At 36.5% G+C, this 21467-nt stretch overlaps 1 protein-coding gene across 1 annotated transcript in view; it reads right to left on the reverse strand.

Moving 5' to 3' along the window:
- Window positions 1–7990: 7990 nt before the first annotated feature.
- Window positions 7991–21467, reverse strand: part of LOC149548317 (DEAD-box ATP-dependent RNA helicase 20-like) — a 79355-nt gene continuing 65878 nt past the window's right edge. The window contains exons 9-14 of the mRNA XM_089792403.1: window positions 9977–10072; window positions 9707–9838; window positions 9481–9555; window positions 9269–9358; window positions 9015–9089; window positions 7991–8760 (exon numbers count right to left, since the gene is read on the reverse strand). Of these exons, the coding sequence (XP_089648529.1) occupies window positions 8584–8760; window positions 9015–9089; window positions 9269–9358; window positions 9481–9555; window positions 9707–9838; window positions 9977–10072 (645 nt within the window). The 3' untranslated portion in view covers window positions 7991–8583. The remainder of the gene's footprint in view (window positions 8761–9014; window positions 9090–9268; window positions 9359–9480; window positions 9556–9706; window positions 9839–9976; window positions 10073–21467) is intronic.

Here is a 21467-nt window from a genome sequence, read left to right on the forward strand (position 1 = left end):
TTGATGAGAATTCTCATTCCCCACTCTTGGTCTACTCAGCGGTTTGCTACTTGAGAGGTGTAGCTCATTGTTTCTCTTAGGTGCATTATATTTATGTTTGTCTTTCATGAATATGGATCTTGAGCTATGGTACATGATTTAGTTTTGGAGCATTCATTTGAGAGATGGTTTAGCAGTGGTTACTCCATTTTCATATGTTGTTATGTTGGTTGAGTTTGGGAGTTGGTTTTATATTGGGCATATTCCTTGGATTAGGAATGGTTTATGAGTTTAATCTTCTTGTGAGAGGCTTACATCCATGATTAGTTATATGGTATGGTTTGGGTGTTGTTGGGGTTTTATGGAGGAGATCATACTTACACAGCTTACATCTAGAGGTGTGTGTAGAAAGACATCATACAGGTTATTATTTGCATAGTTTCTCTTTGGTCTTGGTCATCTTCCTAGATGTCTGGTTTTGCTTACATTGGATTGAAGATTGGTTAGAGATTTTGATCACTGGTTTGTGCTCATGTATGTCATGTGAGAGATGACATGGTTATTCCTTTATCTCTTTCCTCTATTGGTTGTGGAGAGCTTGGGAGACTATTGGAGAATTTTTATGAGAGTTGTTCTTGTAGGTTATTGGTTTATGTGTTGTGGATGTCTTTGAGACTACATGGATTCACTTTTTTTGAGATATTGTGAATGGATTGGTTAAAGAATTGACATTATCTTTTGCAATGGGAGCTTCTTGGTATATATGTGGCAGGTATTTCTCTTGAGGCTTGTGATTGTAGGTTACAGATTGGATAAGTTAATGATGTGAGATTCACTTGGTATACCTTTGGAGATATGGATAGTTGGATGGATTTGGCACTTGTTGTGGGTGATATTTCAACTATGGATATTTTGACAACTACGGATACTTGTGATTAGCTTTGAGTCAAGTTTTTATGCTTCGCATTTTGGTTGGTATAGGATTTTATGATATTCTAGTGCAATAGGTTGGGTGGCTTTCTCTTTGAATGGCTTCTATGCATGTTTGGTGGTAGTGGCATAATAGAAGGTGGGATCATTTATGTTTGAGATGTTGGATAATTTGATTTTGTTGCGGGTACCAGGATGGAGCACGTGGTGTACTTTGATCCATGATGGTGGATGTGCTAGGAGGGATTGTTCCTTTGTTCATTATGTCACTACAAATTGACCCTATGCAATGTATACAACAAGTGGAAGATTGTTGAGATAACAGGTGTTGCACACATTGCATAATATTGTTATATTGTATTATTTTATTTTATTATGTAATGTTGCACCTAGATGGACGTGCAACATGTAAAGTTTCCCATGGGATATACTTGATGAGTTGTATTGTAACATTGTGATAATATTTTATGTAATTATTTAATATTGGGGAAAGGAATTAAATTTTCAATATTAAATGTTGGTTCAATGGATTAGGTAGCACATTGTTTATGTAATACCACTTGGTGGTTTTGTGGGACTTGCTACTATATAAGCAGCCACAAGGGTAGTTGTAGAGATAAGATAGAAGACAAAAAGGCAAGAGTCGAGCAGGACAAGGTTTGACAGGTTAGCCAAGGGAGCATTTGTGAAAGTTGGAAGGATGGCATAAGATGTGTGGATTCATGTTTGTTCAAATAGATTGCTTGGTTGTGGTTATGGCTTTAAAGACTTCCATGGTTGTATTGCAATGGTGTTTTTGTTGATTAATACATGGTGATGAATGTTTTTGAAGGTTGAGTTTTTTCCCTCAATGAGGGTATCCCAGGGTATATCTTATGTCACAATTTTTTGTGGGTATGTTCTCTATTCTCTTGCATGTGGATTTTAATTACATATTTATTTCAAATCTATTGTGGGTTATGGGGAAACGGTTATATTATCTATTGGAATTTTTCTTACAAGTTTTTCAGTTAATTTAGTTTAAGAGTTTTCAGACTTTATTTTAATTGATTTTGATTTATGGAAGCTTTGCCATAGATGAGTTCCAATTACTTGGAATGGTTTGTTTTCTTTTGGGTTGATTCAGGGTTTAACTAGGTTACCTACCCTAATCGATTATTCACTCGTAAAGTGAATAAGTACCCAAAGAGGAAATTTATTCCTCATTTATCACCTTTGGAAATTAGAAATTTGAGAGCTTTTTCCAAAATCTTCTTCTGGAGGATTGCATTTTTGTTGTGAGAGCTACGGGTGTGGGCTCTTCGCGAGATCGGTCTCGTTGAATCCAGTTCAGGGAGACCTTGGCTTGCCATGACTTTCGACAACTTCTGGGAGATATTTATTTTATCTGGTTGATTCTTGTTTTAGCCCTTTTGGCTATCAGGTAGGGCTATCTCATTTTATTGTTTCAACTTTTGTTTCTGGTAGTCGTATGTTAGGAGGCTAGGAACTAGTGTTCCCCTTCATTTTTTATTCCTAGTTCTGCCTGATTGGTTGGGTATGAATGTTTCCCTAATTTTCGGGATGACGGTTTGGGATTTTACATTGTTGTGCTAGTTGTTTTTGCATACGATATCCAAACCTGAATTTTATTATATTTCTTTGGCTTTTGTGCCCTAAGACCAAATGGGTTTTGATTTTGAAGTTTTTGAGTTTTGAGGTTTTTACATCGATTTGTGTCCCCAAGTTTTCTTAGGTTTTCTTGACATGATATTGTTCATGGACTTGGATTGTCTGTAGGTTGTCAGTCAGACCATTGTTGCACTTTCATGTTGCATTGGGATGTGTGTTGCATTCATCCTCCTGAGCTTGTTTTTCAATTGAGAGTTATTTTGCTTGTGTTCTCATCCAGCCCTTATTTTATGATGATCGTGATGGTGGTGTGTCACACACGAGCACGTGTGTGTGCACATGCGTTTATTGGGTGACTTGCGAAGCTCGAACTCCCAGCTATATTTCGGTGAGTGTGTTCATTTGGGGTTGTGTTGGGAATATACATGCCTACAGGCACTCATTGTTGGACGAGTATGGGTAGGGTAGGGTAGCACAAAGGGGGGGCTTCTCCCTCACAGCCTGGTGACTATTGCCCAATGGGTTGGCGTGAAGAAGTTCTAACAAGTGATAACTAAATAAATTATTGGGTAATAAATTTAAGATAATAAAATGTGTGAGCACTCGATTAAGTTTGAGGACATAGTGTGAGGACCTTCCATTGGGAAGTTGAATCTGCACGATATTTAGCTTGGGCTACCCAATGCCAAGTGACTCCCCTCTAGCGAGTCCTTACATAGTTACCCATTGAGTGTCTGACCAGGACCTATTGTACTTACATTGTCTCATGGTCTGATTTTAGTCATCATTACTGTTTCACGTGAGTGTTAGCCATGGACGTTTTCTTTATGTGCATTTGGGGTTGGATCATTATCTTCATCACCATGGCGAGAGTGAACCTATGGGTTTCACGTGGTTAGAAGCCGTGGCTATCTATACCATTGTTGGGGACTAATGTACAAAGATCGTCTATTATTCCAGTGCGACCGATGCTTGATGTTTCACTTAGTATATTCAAAATTTCGGAGTATGCTTCCTTGTGATTTATGCTTTCACTGGAATGCTTGGATATTATGTTTAGATGATGTTAGTTTATTTGATGCATTCCTATATTATGATGTTTTTAGCATATGGTTAGATGATGTATTTTATTTTATGATGGATTAGCATGTTAGATTTCCTTGTTCTTATGATGTTATTACATTTTAGTAGTGACGACCTCATAAGACAACTTTGACTATCTGGTTGGCAGTTTGGGATGTTACACGTAGGGGATGGCTAGGACCTTCGAGGCCTCATGATGTTATTATGGTTGGGAGGAACCGCGTAAGAGTTTAGTTGTTTTTGTACATTGTGATGTTGCTTTCAGTATGTTTTCTTATACTGTTATGGTTTAGATGGTTAGTTGTTTATCTGTCTTGTTGCTCTTGTGTTCGAGTGTCTAAGTCTTGATTTGTGGATCTAGTACTCCCCGGTGTGGAGGTTCTAACTCTCTACGTATCCCTCTGAATGTTCGTCGAAGCATTCTTGCATTTCCTGGGCGACAGTGTTCTAGCACTGGGCGATACTTGTAAAGTATCACATGCCCAAAGTAGAAATATTGTGCTCGCACGCCTAAAGGAAAAATGTTGTGCAATACTTTCTAGTATCATGTGCCTTTTGGTGAACTGTAGTACGACACTGGAAGAGTGTTGCACGACTTTAGAAGAAGTGTCACCTAGACCTTGAAAGTATTGAGAAAAGGTTGTACGATACTAGAAAGTATTGCCCAGGATGTATGAAAGTATAGCCTGTGTCTATGAGAAAACTTGCTTGGGCGACGAGCAGGCACTTTCCAACTTGACCGAAAGGTTTTAAGAGGTGATTGGGATACCCATTGCGAAGTTCTTGAACCCTAGTGTTTGACTTTTTAAATTCAAGATGTTTTGGATTCGAATGCATTGTGTGACTTCCATAGTTTATCGTTAGTGACGTTTGCAGATCAATTGGTGTTTGGATTTTTTTTTGTTGATTGTCGTGTGCATCCATACTTGTTTTTAAAATTAAAAAAACTTGGCTTTTATTTATCCTTGTTCCAAGGATCTCTGTGTGGGGCATTACATATGGGATATTGATATACTACAATAATTATTAATACTTAAATTGTCACATAAAAGTATATTGGAGATCAACCTATAATATTTATCGTAGAAAACTAATATATTATGTGTGTTCCTTAGTTGATATTATCGCAAGTTGAACATAGCATATGTATGAATGGTGAAAGCCACATCCCATCGAGCACATGACTCACGGTTTGAATGATATTTTTATACAAAAAGTAACCTTGACATCAACCAAACAAACTAAATTAACAGTCGGTCAAACATATGTCTTGTTCAATCAGTATCTCAAATGATATAATGAATAATATTTCATATATATATATATATATATATATATATATATATATATATATATATATATATATATATATATATATATATATATATATATATATATTAGGTGAGTTTAATATAATATATGTAATAATATCATTATATATATTGGAACATTTTACATAAATATAAATATTCAAGTAAATATAGATATTACATTGTGATCGTTGTGATCCTTGTATGTTGATTGTCGTGTGCATCCATACTTGTTTTTAAAATTAAAAAACTTAGCTTTTATTCATCCTTGTTCCAAGGATCTCTATGTGGGGCATTACATATGGGATATTGATATACTACAATAATTATTAATACTTCAATTGTTGCCATAAATGTATATTGGAGATCTACCTGTAATATTCATTGTAGAAGACTGATATATTAGGTGTGTTCCTTAGTTGATATTATCATAGGTTGAACATAGCATATGTATGAATGATGAGAACCACATCCCATCGAGCGCATGACTCACGGCTTGAATGATTAGCAATCAATCAAACATGTCTTGTTCAATCAGTATCTCAAACGATATAATGAATGATATTTCATATATATTAGGTGAGTTTAATATAATATTTATAATAAAATCATATATATATATTGGAACATTTTACATAAATATAGATATTCAAGTCCAAGGGGTTTAGCATAGTTGGTTGAAGCAATGAGTTCTCATTGTGGACACACTGGTTCAAATCCCACGAGGGACATCTTTGTGGAATTCCAAGTTGCAACTCTTGGTCTTCTATTGGTTGTATTCGTCTCCTTGTAAAAAGTGGATTCTAAGTTGCGACTCTTGGTCTTCCAATTGTTGTTCCTAGTGTGATTGCTTGTAAGGAGCTTGAATAAGTTGTAATTGTTTCTCTTAAGGAACACACGATATATAAACGATCTTAATATTAGAAATATAGATATTCAATGGTACATATTTATCCTAAAAGAACTAACACATCAACAACTATTTTGTGTATTTTATGTCTATGTTGTTTATGCTTAAAGATGGAAATTGATGCTATAATGAAGTTGTCAATAGAATGTTGATGACAAGGTTAATGGGCCTTTACTTATTGTAAATGTTTGTGTCTTCAATGCTTTCCTCTAAACTTAAGTGTATATTATTTTTCAAATTTCAATAAATATTTTTTAAATAAATATCAAAAATCAATGATATTATATTTCCAAAATTCATATTACATGTTTTGCACTTTTTCTAGATTTGATTGTGTGATTATTATTTTTTAGCATCAATGTTTTCATCATTATACAAGAAAGCAGATGAATTGAAAAAAGTTAATTGCAGACCTAAAAAGGATTAAGAAAACTACATCTGAAATCTTCTTGGAAAGTAGAGCCTCCAAATCAAGAACAATAAATGATGTAATCCCCTCGAAATCAAAATACTCTTCTTGAGAATGTGTAGTCAAGTACAGCTAGGATCGCATCTATTATCACAGATTTATCCTAATCCACAAATTTGTACACGTGCAAGCTCTTGCTCCACATCATCTAATGTGTGTTAAACTTTATATGTTCTTACTAATATTTGTGAATTCGCAATGCTTATAAAATAACTTTATGGAGCAGCCTCAAGGACTTTAAGATCAACCGTCAAAAACAAATAATCAAAAGAAAATCTACAATCATCCTAGGAATTTTGTGCAAAGCTAGATTGCTTCTGCTATTAAATGAGTGCAATTACTGTCGTTAGATACAAACAAACAAAGCAACCTACGAAAATGTGTGTTCAATCAAGCCTAGGCATGTACAGTAAAGCCCAATGTATATCAAATTTGGATTTTACTTTTCAAATTAATATCTGTCCAATACATGGGCAATCTCAAAACTGCAAGCAAAAGCTAAAACAAAACAAAGGATTAAATCTTGATGGAAAACATGTACATAGAAATGGGTAGAAATGGGTGCATGCAAAGATGCAATATTGAAGTGTATAAGGTGGTCATTTAAGGGTATAGGAAAATGTGAATGGTGATGAATTGTATGTACAACGGAACATTTAAGAATAGGTTGGTGAATAGAATATGAAAAGTACCCAACTTACACAAGATTGTGCCGGTTGTTTAAAAGGCTGTGTATCAAAACCCCGCTCACAAAATCAGGAAATGGCATGAGCACTCAAAACCATTGCACTACTGAATATTATTTCATGTTCTTTTTGGTCGATCATCAATTGGATTCTTATTTCCTTTTCAGGGGTTATCGGTCTTCCTTTTTGAGGGATGGCGGTGCATTTTATTTTGACATTCTTCTCTTCATATAGCCTCACATCATCTTTGTGTTATTTGAAATAACGTGTACAATATCTACGGCAAGAAAAAAAAATTTAATTTAAGATTTATCTTGGCATCAAAGACCGCATAATTTTCATGTGTTAACTAAACCATTTTAGCAACAAGGGTTTTGGCAGGAACATGACTATATAAGCCCATTTGTTTCCTGCACATAAATAATAATAATAGATGATGAATTCCAAAATCCTTGTTTATAGAACACTTATTAAGGCCCGTTTGGTTGCAGGCATAGTAATGGAGAATAGGAATGAAATATTGGGAATAGGAATGACTATTCCAATAACATTTTTTTTTGGAATGGGTATAAGCTCATTTTAGAGGCAAAATGGGAATACGTATTCCTATTCCCTATTCCCATTCCATTCTAATTGCACAAAATCCTGATCTGGTATGATAACCAAAGTCTGATCCACTCATGGGGCCAACCAATTTATCACCAATGTATCATGCCTACAATAAAAAGCTAAAGCTAAAAACAGGTCATAATATCAAAGTTAAATCCACACTTCCATGTACAATCTTGACTGATATACTTCCAAAGACAGATTTCACCGTCAATAAAATCAGATTTCCTGGCATTAGATCCAAGATATAACTCATCGTTTTAAAATAGCGAGAGAATTGGGACACCTGGAGCGTTACAGTTTTGCATATACACGGCATAAAAGATGAATGATAAAAAAAAATTGAGTCACTCCCAAAGCAGCTTACTCAGTTAAGCCTTCATTCCACCATCACATCTTTCACTGCAAAAATTTACTTTTTTAGTCACAAAGCTGAAAATTATATTTTCCAACCATAACCAGTCAAGATAAGGTGAAAGTGAAACGAACAGATATGATACAATAATCAAGCCACTAACACGTCCAAAACCGAAATCCAAACTAGGACACCTAAACCATAAGACTGCAACCAGCACCAGACCTAGATTAGTAATCCAACAGACCATGATTTAACAATAGTAAAACAATTATGGCATCAGAGGTAAAATCTCTCTGGCCAAAGCAACAAGTCTACAAAATAGGTACAAACATTAGCGAAAGGCTGCAAAAAATTTCATGATCGGTACATGAAATTTAATTGCAGAAAGCTTCCCTGGCCATTTAATGGCACATAAGAAATATTGTAATCTAGACAACTTTACAATGCTATATCACCACATTGTCCATCCACATACCGTATGACCAACTTATTACTTCAAGTTGGAGCAAGAACAAGGGCAAACCAAGGGCCCCGAGGTGAGAACTGACAGGAAGCGATCAAAATAACTTTGTAAAGCTCCTAATTAGGAGTCAACTAGCCATGCTTCAGAGTAATGCATACAGTATAAGATAACGCAATTAGTCGTCCCAGGCATTGTCTGCAGCACCTTCTTGCTTAAGATTTGCCTGTGCCAACATGTACTTGTATTTGTCTTCCACATGAATGGTGTTTGTTCCAACTAAACTCATACCTACAGGACCATTTCTTCCATCTCGGAATGCAGCTGCCTGCTCTCTTTCTTTTCTCCTTGCGGCCTTTAAGAGTTTTAACAAGTAGAGAATTTATCATGAACCATTAAAAACAAATTCTAATTAGCTAGTTAGCATTCAATCAAAAAAATTGAAGAAAAGTTACAAATGAGATACCAGTGAAGATAAAGCTCAATAAATGCAGATAAAATCATAAAAAGACAAAGAGCAAAGATAGATCAGATGAAAAGAAAGCATCTACAGTTTAAGAAATCCTTTTTCCTTGAAAGTATCCAGCATCCAGTATAAGGAAATCAAACCTTTCCAGTGGCAAATGCCATGGAGTTCCCTGCTTCTGCATCTGATATTGCTTTTCGAACTTGAGCAACCAGAAACTGCAATATTTCATCTAAGAACATGAGATATATGTAGTCATGGAGTAAATTTCAAAGAAGAAATAGGTAAATCCTACAACTAGACAGATCACAAATTCTTGCCACTCCCCCAAACCAGACAAATCACACTCCCTCCCCACCTCCCCCTCCCCCACCCCACTCAGTCCTGTGAGTCATACCATATCACGATCTGTGTAAAAAGAAGTTGCTCGTCCAGTAGTCCCAGCACGGCCTGTTCTACCAATGCGATGTACATAATCCTCCATGGCCTGAGACAATAGAAAATCAAATTGCATACAAAGCTTAATACAAAAGTGAAAACGCATCAGTACTCACCAAACTCCTAGACTGTTTGCTATTAATGAAACAACTAAATACTACTAAAACAAACCTTTGGAAGATCCAGATTAACTACATGTGCAACACCTGTCACATCCAAGCCTCGTGAAGCCACATCTGTAGCAACCTGGAAATTTTAATGACAAAGCAAACCATTAGAACCTGCATAAACATGTATGAAAGTTAAGCATATGAATTCTCCTCCATTTTTGTACTTCAAACATGAGGAACAAGTATTGAAGCATGCAAATTAATTTCAAACCATAAGTCAAACTTACTAAAATATTTGTAGTGCCACTGCGAAATTCACGCAAAGCAGCTTCTCTATCCCCTTGACTACGACCACCATGCAAAGAAACTGCATGTAGGTCCTGTGCAACTAAGGCATCTGTAACTTCATCGCACCTTGTCTAAAATGGAAAGAACTGCATTAAAATCTCTAAAAGCCCAATTAAAACAATAAAACAATCCCTTCACTTAAAAACAACAAATAATAGTCTGATAGAAATGTTATGTATACCAAAAGAGCATAAGAAAATGATGTTTACCTTCCGTTCAACAAAAACAATGGTCAATGGTTGAGATTGTCCAGACTTTTCTGCTTGAGACGACTCCTCCACAAGTAAAGCTAATAAACGGTCAATCTGAATAACAGGGATAATCAAAAATATGGCTCAGACAGCCAATAGGCACTGAAGAAAAGCAACAGAATATTAGTAATAAATAAAGCATTTGAATCAGATAGGATGAACTTAAGCAGTTTATTATCATCAGGATTTTCATAGTGGAATACACTCAAGACCCCAGCAATATGCTGCATGTTAATAGTCATGAATGTCTTCAGTGTTTGAACTGGATAAACTTCCAAATCCAATCCTGGATATGTTACAAGATTCAAGAAGAGTTGGCAGATTAACGGATTTCCGGATGATTGATTAATTAACAGAGGAACAAATGTGTTTCTTATAAAGAATTACAAGGACGTAGACTGAAGACGGAATTAGAAACAAAACTAGAGACAAGATAGGAAACATTCCTATCTGGACTGAAGAAAAAAGAGACGGGATAGGAAACATTCCTATCTAGACTAAAAGACGGACTACAAACAAGTAGTTGACTATTATAAAAAGTATTAGATATTATCTTAATACCCTCCCTTAATGGTCAACGTACGAATGTCAGAACATTCTGGGATAATTGAGACCCTCCCTGCATCTACAGAATGTTGAAACCAAGAAGCTTTGCCAGAAGAGTGCTATGACTCAAAATAGGTGGCAATTACAAAACTTTGTTTTTGTGGAAAAAACGGTAAAACCCAGAATCTCACGCAACCTTGCGTATTACAGACAACTTGAAATGATTTTTGAGGAGAAAATCAACAAACCCAAAAAAATAGAAACAGATTCAGAAGGCGAAAAATGCAGCTTCGCCTTGATTAGGAAGCTCGACAACTTGTGCTGTTGGCTGGGAAGCATTTTGCCTTGCTTGGGCAGCCAAACGTTTCCGACACTCGAATTTCATATGGCCGAACTTGTGACAGTAATTACACTATACATTTTGCTTCGTAGAGCCATCCAAGGATTGAGCAGAAGGTTGATGCTGGGAAGGTTGAGAAGACTAATGGTTGCCAATGTTCTGTTGAAAGGATTTTGCAGCAAAGGCTTGCTCAGTGGAGGTGGAACTGGAGCTGCTACCAAACTGTTGTTTCCACCGATCTTGCTGAAGCAGCAGGGTGCAGAGATCAGTGAACTTTAGATCAACACCAGTAGATGTGATGTTGAGAGTCTCGATAAAATGCTCATAGGATTTTGGTAAACTCCGAAGAGTGATTACCACAATATCCTCTTCCTCCATCTTGCGACCGATGGCAAGTAACTGATCACGGATTTCCTGAATCCGATTCAGGTGTGCCTAGAGCGAGGTGCGCTCATCCATGACAATAGAAAACAGAGTGTTTTTCAGAAAGAAGGCTCTGCTCTTGTCGGAAGTCTCATGAAGACCTTTTAGATGTGTCCAAATTTCGGCAGCTGTCTTGCCGGATGGAATCTGAGAAAGCTGGTCATCAGCTACGGATAGTTTGAGAAGCATTACTGCCTCTCGATTGTTCAGATCCCATGTATCTTGATCAAGACCTGGAGAAGTCAGACGCTGCATAACACCCAGAACAAGTTGATCGGTGTTTCGATATTCGAAGATTGCGATGATGCGCTGCTTCTAGGTTCCATAATTGCGACCATTGAATTTGGAATTATGTTCGAGCAAAATATTTGTCAAAGATGCCATGGCACGTTTTTCAATGAAAAACTGTGAAAATCTGTGAAGGCACGTTCTTTGAGGCAAAAATACGAAAGACCCAGAAGAATCAGAGAATGACCCAGAAAAGAGCTCGAAAATCCCAGGAGTCTTCTGTCGTTTTCTAGCTCCGCTGGCTCGAAAATCGAGGCACCCAGAAAAAACGGATGACAACCCAGTTGAGCTCTCGAAAAATCCACCAAGAATCTGCAAACAAAATATTTTTTCGACCCCAAAAATTAGGGTTTCGAAAAAAAAAGGCCCTAGCTGAAAAAAGCTTGAAAAAACTTCAGATTTCTTGATAAAAAATGGCAGATTTTTCTTCAAGGATCGATGTGCATGGACGAATGGGGCTAGAGTGTGCTGAACAAACACAAGCAGACCCGAGTTCGGGAATTTCTCTAGGCCGAAAACCCTAAGCGGGTTTTAGAGAAATTTAACAAAAAAAATTTTGAAAAAATTTAAACAAATAATTTCACGAAGAAATTATAAATTTTTTCGAAAAAACTTAAGTAATAGCTCTGATACCATGTTACAAGATTCAAGAAGAGTTAGCAGATTAACGGATTTTCGGATGATTGATTAATTAACAGAGGAACAAATGTGTTCCTTATAAAGAATTACAAGGACGTTGTTTCTGAAGACGGAATTAGAAACAAAACTAGAGACAAGATAGGAAACATTCCTATCTGGACTGAAGAAAAAAGAGACGGGATAGGAAACATTCCTATCTAGACTGAAAGACGGACTACAGACAAGTAGTTGACTATTATAGAAAGTATAAGATATTATCTTAATAGGATATGGTGTACCCTCATGTCCTAGGTGAATTTGATAGAAGGGAACCTCCTTAATCATCATACCCAAGCTCGATGATACCCTATTGCTTGTATGGAAGCCATAAGAATGTCCTTAGCCATTGCCAATTTTAGAATCTTCAGAATCTATCAGATAGATGTAAAATGAACCTATCTATATAAAAATCTACAAATGAATATTGAACAATCTGAAGGATTCATTCTATCAGAGAATGAGGATTACGTTTGCAGGCTAAAGAAAGCAATCTATGGACTACATCAAGGCTAGACAGGTATCTTAAAGAGAAAGGTTTCAAAAGAGGAACTTCAAACAATCTAAAGACCAAGAATGGAGAGATTTGTTGATTGTCATATTTGATATGATTGACATCATTTTTGGGGTGTAGCAGTGAGAGTTCACATTGAACATGCAAAAAGAGTTTGAAATGTCAATGCTTGGTGAGCTATCTTTCATTCTTGGTTTGTCAATTTCCCAACATGATAAGGGAATCTCTATTTCACTAACCAAATATGTCAAAGGACATACTGAAGAAGTTTGAGATGGAAAATTGCAATACAGCTAGCACTCCTACAATTACTGGTTGAAAATTGAGCAAAGATGATGAAATCTCCTAAAGTAAATCAGACTATGTATAGCTCCATGATTGTGAGTTTACTATATCTAATAGATACAAAACCCAATATTATGCAAGTAATTGGCTTGGTGGCATGGAGCTCAGAAGGAAATTCAATGTCAATGCAGTCAAAAGAATATTTAAATATTTGAAGGGTACTATGAATTTTGGATTGTGGTATCCAAGAGGGGAAGATTTCACCCTTTCAGCATAGATGGATGTGGATTGGGTACAAAATGTTTCACTAGTTGAGAAGTGTTCTCTGTGAGCAATTTCCTTGTTCCTTGCTCAAGTGAAAAACAAGCATCGCTTTCACTATCTACAGCAGAACAGTTTGTTGCCCACAAGTTCCATGGGTGAAACAACCCTTGGAAGAGATTGAGACTGAGCATGGACATTCCATTCTCATACTCTGACATCCCATCCCCATATTTTGTGATAATACGAGTGCCATCAAACATATCAAAAAATTCAACTATGCACTCCAGGATAAAGCATATTCAAGTTAAATCAGTATCACCTTTTGAGAGAACAAATATTTGATCAGCAAATAGCGCTGGAGTGTAATGCTATAAATGTACAAATCACAGACATTTCAACAAAGCCTTTTCCAAATGAAACAGTTGAGTACCTATGGTATAGAGGGAGAGAATGGGGGGGTATAGAGAGCCAAGGGAGTTGTATGATCCAGTTGCATTCAGAAGATTTATTTTTATTTTTACTAGGTTAAAATTGATGAAAAAGGAGATTATTAGATATATTGTCATAGATCGGCATACGGCTTTTACCATCTTAGGAATGCCCAGGCATCTACCATGGCAGGATGGCCAAAAGGACATTTAATAAAGAAAAACTCGCTTTTGCACCTTTATGGCCTGTGGACCCCACAAAACATATAAAACACACAAACCATATTTTATCTCAAAAACAAATCAACAACAAGTGAAATGTGAGAAGGTTGAGAAGCAAGAAGAGGATCTACTCCAAGTTGCAAGCATTTTTTGAAGCATGAAATAGGATTCTCTGATTGATATTTTTCATTTTTTTAATTTATTAGTAGAATCTCAAACTTCAATCCGTAGACATGGCTGTCTATTGTTATTATGTTAATAGAATCTATAAGCATAACTTTATAATGCTGGAATCCATAGGCATGGCTGCATATTGTCATTAACATTAAAAATAAATAGAATCATATACTTGCTGCAAAATTCAATTTCAATTTTAATTCATAATTAAATTCAATAGTATTTATTAGTTTAATATACAATTTTAAATTTTGAAATATATATATATATACACAGCAGCAAGCTGTCATATTTTTATTTTTTTTAAACTCTAGAAATTACTTTTATTAGTTTATATGTTCATTTATTTTTATTTTGTAAAAATAGAATTAAATTTTTATTTCTGTATCTGCTTCCAGGCTTTGTGCAACATGAAGTTAAAAAACGAGAAGAAAATATGTGTCTTAATCCTTTTCATTATGCATAGTCTGAAGTTTTATTTTTAAATAGTCAAAGTAGAAAAACTTGTATTGTTTATTGAAATGTCATTATGATTTCTCATTGCATGAGTAAGGATTTTCTCATTGCATGAGTAAGGATGAGGTCAAAGACTTAAAGTTCAAAGTGAATCTAAATCCAACTATGCAACTAAAGCTGATGAAAATTTACAAGCAAAGAGGGGTGACCCTGAAACCCAAGCCACAAGTTCCATGGCAAGTGCAAATATTAACTGCCCCTCAACAATATTGGCAGATAATTGGAAACAAAACTACAAGCGAGCATGGGGCATCTGAGGGCACGAGATTGAGAATGTGCCACTTTTCTAACCTAGGATTTCCAAGCAGCATTAACAAAAGTTAATGCCTGCTTCCTTTATATACAAGGATAAGGTGCAGATGTATGTGACGAACTGCGAGAAACCTATGAGCTGGTGAAGACAATGCAATTGAGCCTACAGCTACACGGTTTTACTTCTAGTTTGCAGAGGCGAGTTGCATGCATGCCAATTTCATCTACTTCATGGGCCCATGTGGCAAAGGGAGGAAACACTAAATAACAAGTGATGCTCATAACTCACTAGCAAAAATTGCTCAATGTGTTGATGAAGGATGAGGCAGATGATGCCATTGGAAAATTCTTATTTGCCAAAGGCATCCCATTCCATGCTGCTTGATCTCCTTATAAGAAGGTGATGCTAAAGGCAGCAAAGGCGAGACAATCATATGTGTCTCCAAGGGTGAAAAAAATCAAGGACCAAAATATTTGATAAGAACTATTCCAAGATAAATATGATAATGGAGAACAAAAGAATATTGGGCGACGCAATACGGTCATGGATAGTAGACATGCATTAGGCATCATCCACCCATAACATCGTGGTTACATGTTCAACAGGGCCATAATGATTAGTAGACATACATTAGGCATCGTCCACTCATAACATCATGGTTACATGTTCAACAGGGCCATAATGATTAGTAGACATACATTAGGCATCATCCACTCATAACATCATGGTTACATGTTCAGCGGGGCCATAATTTTAAGGCAATTCATTGTTTAGGCCATCAAAAGGATGTTGATTTTTAGTTTCAAATCCTCAAGGATGCTATTGAGGTTGGGCCATAGAGTGGTCCTTATAGTGTTCAATTTGTTCCACATGGTCCATGTGCTCAAAGTTGTAAGTTACATGAGGCAGCTTATAAACATATTTAAGTTGGGACCTTCTTGTGTGCAAGCCATGAAAAATGCGCCCAAGGACATGGTTAAGGTTGATAAGATCAAAGCAATAATCAATGATGCTAAATGTGTAGATGTTTATATACAATCACCACAGATTACATGCACTCTTCAGGACCTCCTCTAAAAAGCAATTCATGAAACTTGTTGAGACTGTATATAAATCCCATTTCATTCACTTGGAGTATAATGCATGATTTTCAAGAGTCCAAGACAGAGCAAGGGAAGAGGTGCAGGATGTAGTGAAGAGTGGCACTTTTTGGAGTGATGCAAAATGTATTTTATCAATCATTGCTCCAATCTTCTAGGTGATTTAGATGTGGGGATGCCAATACACCTAGCCTTAAAGATTTGCATAAGTGCAATGATTCTATGCAAACCAAATGAAGACTACATAAGAGAGAACTAGTGTTCGCCTCCGTTTTTGTATGTTTATTTAGCCTGGTTGGGCATGTGTGAGCAATTGTGGGTTTTCAACTTCAGAATTGTTGGTCGTTATGCTAGTCGTTTTTGCATACGAGCTTGGAACTCTATTTTTATTGGATTTTTGGGAGTTTAGCAAACATATGGGTAATGGGTTTTAATTTCGTCAATTAACGACAACGTTGATTTTTGAGCAATTTTTACATTGTCGTGTTTTGAGTGCCGCCGAATTTTCTTGGGTATTTCTTGGCACTTGTTTTGGTCATGGATTTGGAATGTATGTCGGGTTTCCAATTTGACCATGGTTTTACTTAACCATCATTGAGATTCATGTACATTCATACTCTTGGATTTAGGCCGGTTGAGTTCGTTCATGAAGCTTGGTAATTAATTGCATTATTGAGATTCGTGTCAAATCCGTACTCCCAGATAAAGGCCGCTTGAGCAAGAGTGTTATCCTTGATTCATTCGTTGCATTTCTCATATCCGACCCTTGCATTGGTATGATTCTTAGTTACCGATTCTAGTTCGATTCGAAATATAGGTTTGAAGAATCGGTTCGCTGGTATGGTAAAATTTTGGAAAGACTTTTGGGTTCATTTGTACAAAAACATGTAAAACATAAAAAAAAAATATATATATATATATATATATATATTATGAAGCCTAGAAGCATAGAGTATCATAAAACCATATGATTTAATCATTTAAACAACAAAAACACCATAGGCATAAACTTTAAACAAGTTGTAATCATAGCATCATGAATCAAGATCATACCATCATATATTCCATTATTCAAGTTCAACATCAAAGATTCAAAACATTAAAATTAAATCATAATCCATGAATCATAACAGCAAGTTCAATATAGCTAACAATCCAATCTTCCAACTCCACCTTGCACAAGCTTACTTTTGCTCAATCACATATTTGCACACCACAAATGGTGTTAGAAGCAAAAATAACCTATTTACATTCACTTTTTAGGGCTGCGGAAATCAACACAATATCAAATTTGTTATAAAAAATGCCTTAAAAGTCATCCGTCACCGGAAATTCACCCGAGTTTGCACCAAATTCGATCTAAGCAGCTGAAATTTACCCGTGTTCCAATTCCTGGACTGTGGGTTCGAACCAGCCCCAAGAAAATCGAACCCTATTCAAACCTGGGCCACCCAATTTTCTTGAGTATTTCTTGGCACTTGTTAGGTCATGGATTTGGAATGTATGTTAGGTTTCCAATCCGACCATAGTTTTACTTTACCATAATTGGGATTCATGTAGAATCCATACTCCTTGATTTAAGCCAGTTGAGTTCATGATGCTTGGTAATTAATTGCATTATTGAGACTTGTGTTGAATCCGTACTCCCAAATATAGGCCGATTGAGCAAGATTGTTATACTTGTTTCATTTGTTGTGTTTCTCATATCCAACCCTTGCATTGGTATTATTCTTAGTTATTGGTTCGAGTTCGATTCAAAATACGAGTTCGAAGAACCGGTTTGCTAGTACAGCAAAATTTTGGAAAGGGTTGAGCAAAATTTTTGAATCGGTACTCCTAGATATAGGCCGGTTGAGCAAGATTGTTATACTTGTTTCATTTGTTGCATTTCTCATATCCAACCCTGACATTGGTATTATTCTTAGTTATCAGTTCGAGTTCGATTCAAAATACGGGTTCGAAGAACCAGTTTGCCAGTACTGCAAGATTTTGGAAAGGGTTTTGGGTTTGTTTGTACAAAAACATGTAAAAATTATATATATTCATGAAGCCTAGAAGCATAGAGTATCATATTATCATATGATTTAATCATTTAAACAAGAAAAACACCATTGGCATAAACTTTAAACATGTAAGTTGTAATCATAGCATCATGAATCAAGATCATACCGACACATATTTCACTATTCAAGTTCCACATCAAAGATATAAAATGTGAAAATTAAATCATAATCCATGAATCATAACAAGTTCAATATAGCTAACAATCCAATCTTCCAACTCCACCTTGCACAAACTTACTTTTGCTCAATCACCTATTTACTCACAAAATCACCTATTTGCACAACCACAAATGATGTTAGACGCCAAAATAACCTATATACATTCACTTTTTAGGGCTGTGGAACTCAAAAAAATATCGAATTTGTTAAAAAAAAGCCTTCAATTCGCCGGTCGCCTGAAATTTGCCCGAGTTCGCTCCAAATTCGATCTAGGTAGCTGAAATTTGCCCATGTTTGAATTCTAGGACTGATTGTTCGAACCAGCCCCAAGAAAATGGAACCCTGTTCAAATTGCACCAATATTTCGAACTAGTTCGAACCCAGGCAGGGTTCTAGGGGCAAAACAACGAACCCAGGTAACTAAGGTTTATTTGATTGCATTCGTGAAGTTGGTTGTGCCTGCACATGAGCACATTTGCATGCATATGATCAGATCTTGCGAGACTCAAACTCCTAGATATAGGTCGGTTGAGGGATTGTTCATTTGGGGTTTGGGTTGGGAACTTACATTGCCTTTGGGCACTCATCATGCGATGAGCATGGGTATGTACGGCAGACGTGTGGAGTGGCTTCTCTCATGTACCCCGGCCCCGAAGTGACCAACAAGGTAACATGAAGAGGTTTAAACAAGTGATAACCAAAATTAACTAATGGGATAATAGAACTTAATGATAAGATAAGTGAACACATGTACATTTTCTGAGCGTCTCGAGGGAGCTGGTGCGAGGTTTTAGTGTTGGGCCTCATGCGGGAGCGTGTTACCACAATAGGTGTTGGGCCTTCTGCGGGAGCGTGTTACCACACCAAGTATTGGGCCTCATAGGGGGAGCGTGTTACCATACCACATATAGCTTGGGCTTTTCGATGCCAAGTGCTTACACTCCACTAGAGTCCCTAAATAGTTATCCTATATTGGGTACAACCAGTGCTTGATGTACTGCATTGTCTTCATGAGCATATAGATGTCAGTATCACTCTTGATTGGCATGTGTGTTAGCCATGGGTGATTGTCTTATGTGACTGTGGTCGGGTCAATATCTCCATCAACATGGTAGGAGTAGGCTTGCAGGTACCATGTGGTTGGGAGGTGCAGCTACCTATACCACTACTAGGGACTAGTGTACAGAGACGGTTTACTTCTTGCTTGAGGTTGATGTTGGATGTTCACTTGGTACTTTGGAATATCTCGAGTATGTTTCCTTATGATTTATGTTTTACCTTGGATGCATTGATATCTCGTTCAAGATGATGCTTAGTATGTTTACTTATTGCATTACTTTATCACGATGTTAGATATTATTGCTTAGTTGATGTTTCTTAGCACTGCTATGGATTAGCAATGTTATTGGTAGATTAGCATGTTAGATGAACTTGTTCATATGATATTTATTGATGGTTATTGATAAGGTAAAACTCATTAGGTAACACCAACAATCTTGTTGGCATGTTAAGATTTCATGCTTGAGGGTATGGTTAGGATCCTTCGATCTCATGATGCCATTATGGTAAGAAGAAAATGAGCATGGTTGTTTTAGTTCGGTTGCATCTTATGCTTGATCTTTCCTTTCATTGCGATGTTGGTTATGTACATGCTTTATTATGAGGATGTCGCTTTAGATTGTTAGATGTTTGTGATCTATAAATTGGTATATTAGGGTTGTCGATTTCTTCTATGCTCTCAAGTGTTCACACCTAGATTTACGTCAATCCAGTACTACCCGGTGTGGAGGTTTTCCTTTATTTCTTACTTTTTCTTTGACTTTGGGTGCTACTATCGTCCTAAGGTTGTATGGGACTGCAAAGTCTCATACGAGACAAGCAATCACTCGTATGGGGATGCAAAGGCTCGTACAAACCTTTGCTGACTCATACAAACCTGAAAGGTCACTTGTACGTCTCATGGGGAAAGCTCATCCTGAAGCCTATCCTAACCGGTACGAGATTGACAAGTTGTTTGGTCGTATGGGAAACGGTGAGTGTTCTCATGCACTTCAAGAAGATGCATCTTGTACTTCTGGTCCCACATCTTCCTATATCATAACAGATATGATATTGAGTGCTTTTGGGAACTTGGTCTTTGGTTTTCCATTGTGTTAATTGGAATGAACTTGTATGTTTTAATCATTTAGGAATTGTGCTTTGGTTTTAAAAGGAATGCATTGTAAGTGAAGAATGCTTAGGGATCATTGTTGGTTCGGTGTTTAGTCTTCCGTTGCAATCTTTGTGATCTTGTGCTTGTAGTTGCATGTATATATGTTTTATCAAAAAAAAAAAATGTTAGTGTATATTTATCCTTGTTTCCAAGGATCTCAAGAGGTACACAGGGGAGAGAAGAGAAATTCATCTAAGGGGGAAATAGAGGGCGCATAAGAATCAAGGAAGGATTAAGGGAAGAAAATAAAGAAATTGCCCTTTTAAAAGATGAAAGGTTGTGGCTCTTTCAATAGGTGGTAATTGTGAAACGTGTGACCACTAAAAGGGGCAGGCATGGTTAAGAGGTGTGACCCTTCCTCACAAAAGCTATAAAGGGGAAGAAGAATCAAATAGAATGGAGGAAAGGGCACCCAGCAGATTTAGAGAATTATAAGGAGGGTATAAAATAAGATTGATATATGCAAATTTGAAAAGCAGTAAAGACAGATTTGAGAAGTGAGAAATAGGTGAAGATTAAATAAATGAAAGGGGCAGCAGTTGTTGTCAATAAGTGTGTGACCCTTTGATAAGGATATTAACAAATAAAAGGGTGCGACTCCCTACACTCAAAAGGAAGTATAATAAAGAGAAGGTTCCATTTGAAGAAAACATCAAAGAGGGAGATCAATTGGAAGCAGAATATATTATTCTCAAAGGCAGCAACAAAAAGTGGTGACTCATATCTTGTGAAAGGTGCTGAGTCTGGTGACCCTTTCACTTGTTAATTATAAAGGGGAGATCACTCCAAGAAAACATCAATACATTATCACTCAACACCGCATCACACAATCAAGCAACCTATCAATCAGAAAAGGTTGAACCAAACAATTTATCAATTAGTAAAGATCAATTCAACAAAGTGAATAAACAAGCAATCAAATCATCATCAACCAATTCACATCTTGGAATTAGAAATCAATCATCAAATGCCTATCAAATCAAT

Source organism: Cupressus sempervirens, chromosome 7 (assembly GCF_028749045.1).
Source record: "Cupressus sempervirens isolate cs-2001-9-10 chromosome 7, ASM2874904v1, whole genome shotgun sequence".
Taxonomy (NCBI): domain Eukaryota; kingdom Viridiplantae; phylum Streptophyta; class Pinopsida; order Cupressales; family Cupressaceae; genus Cupressus; species Cupressus sempervirens.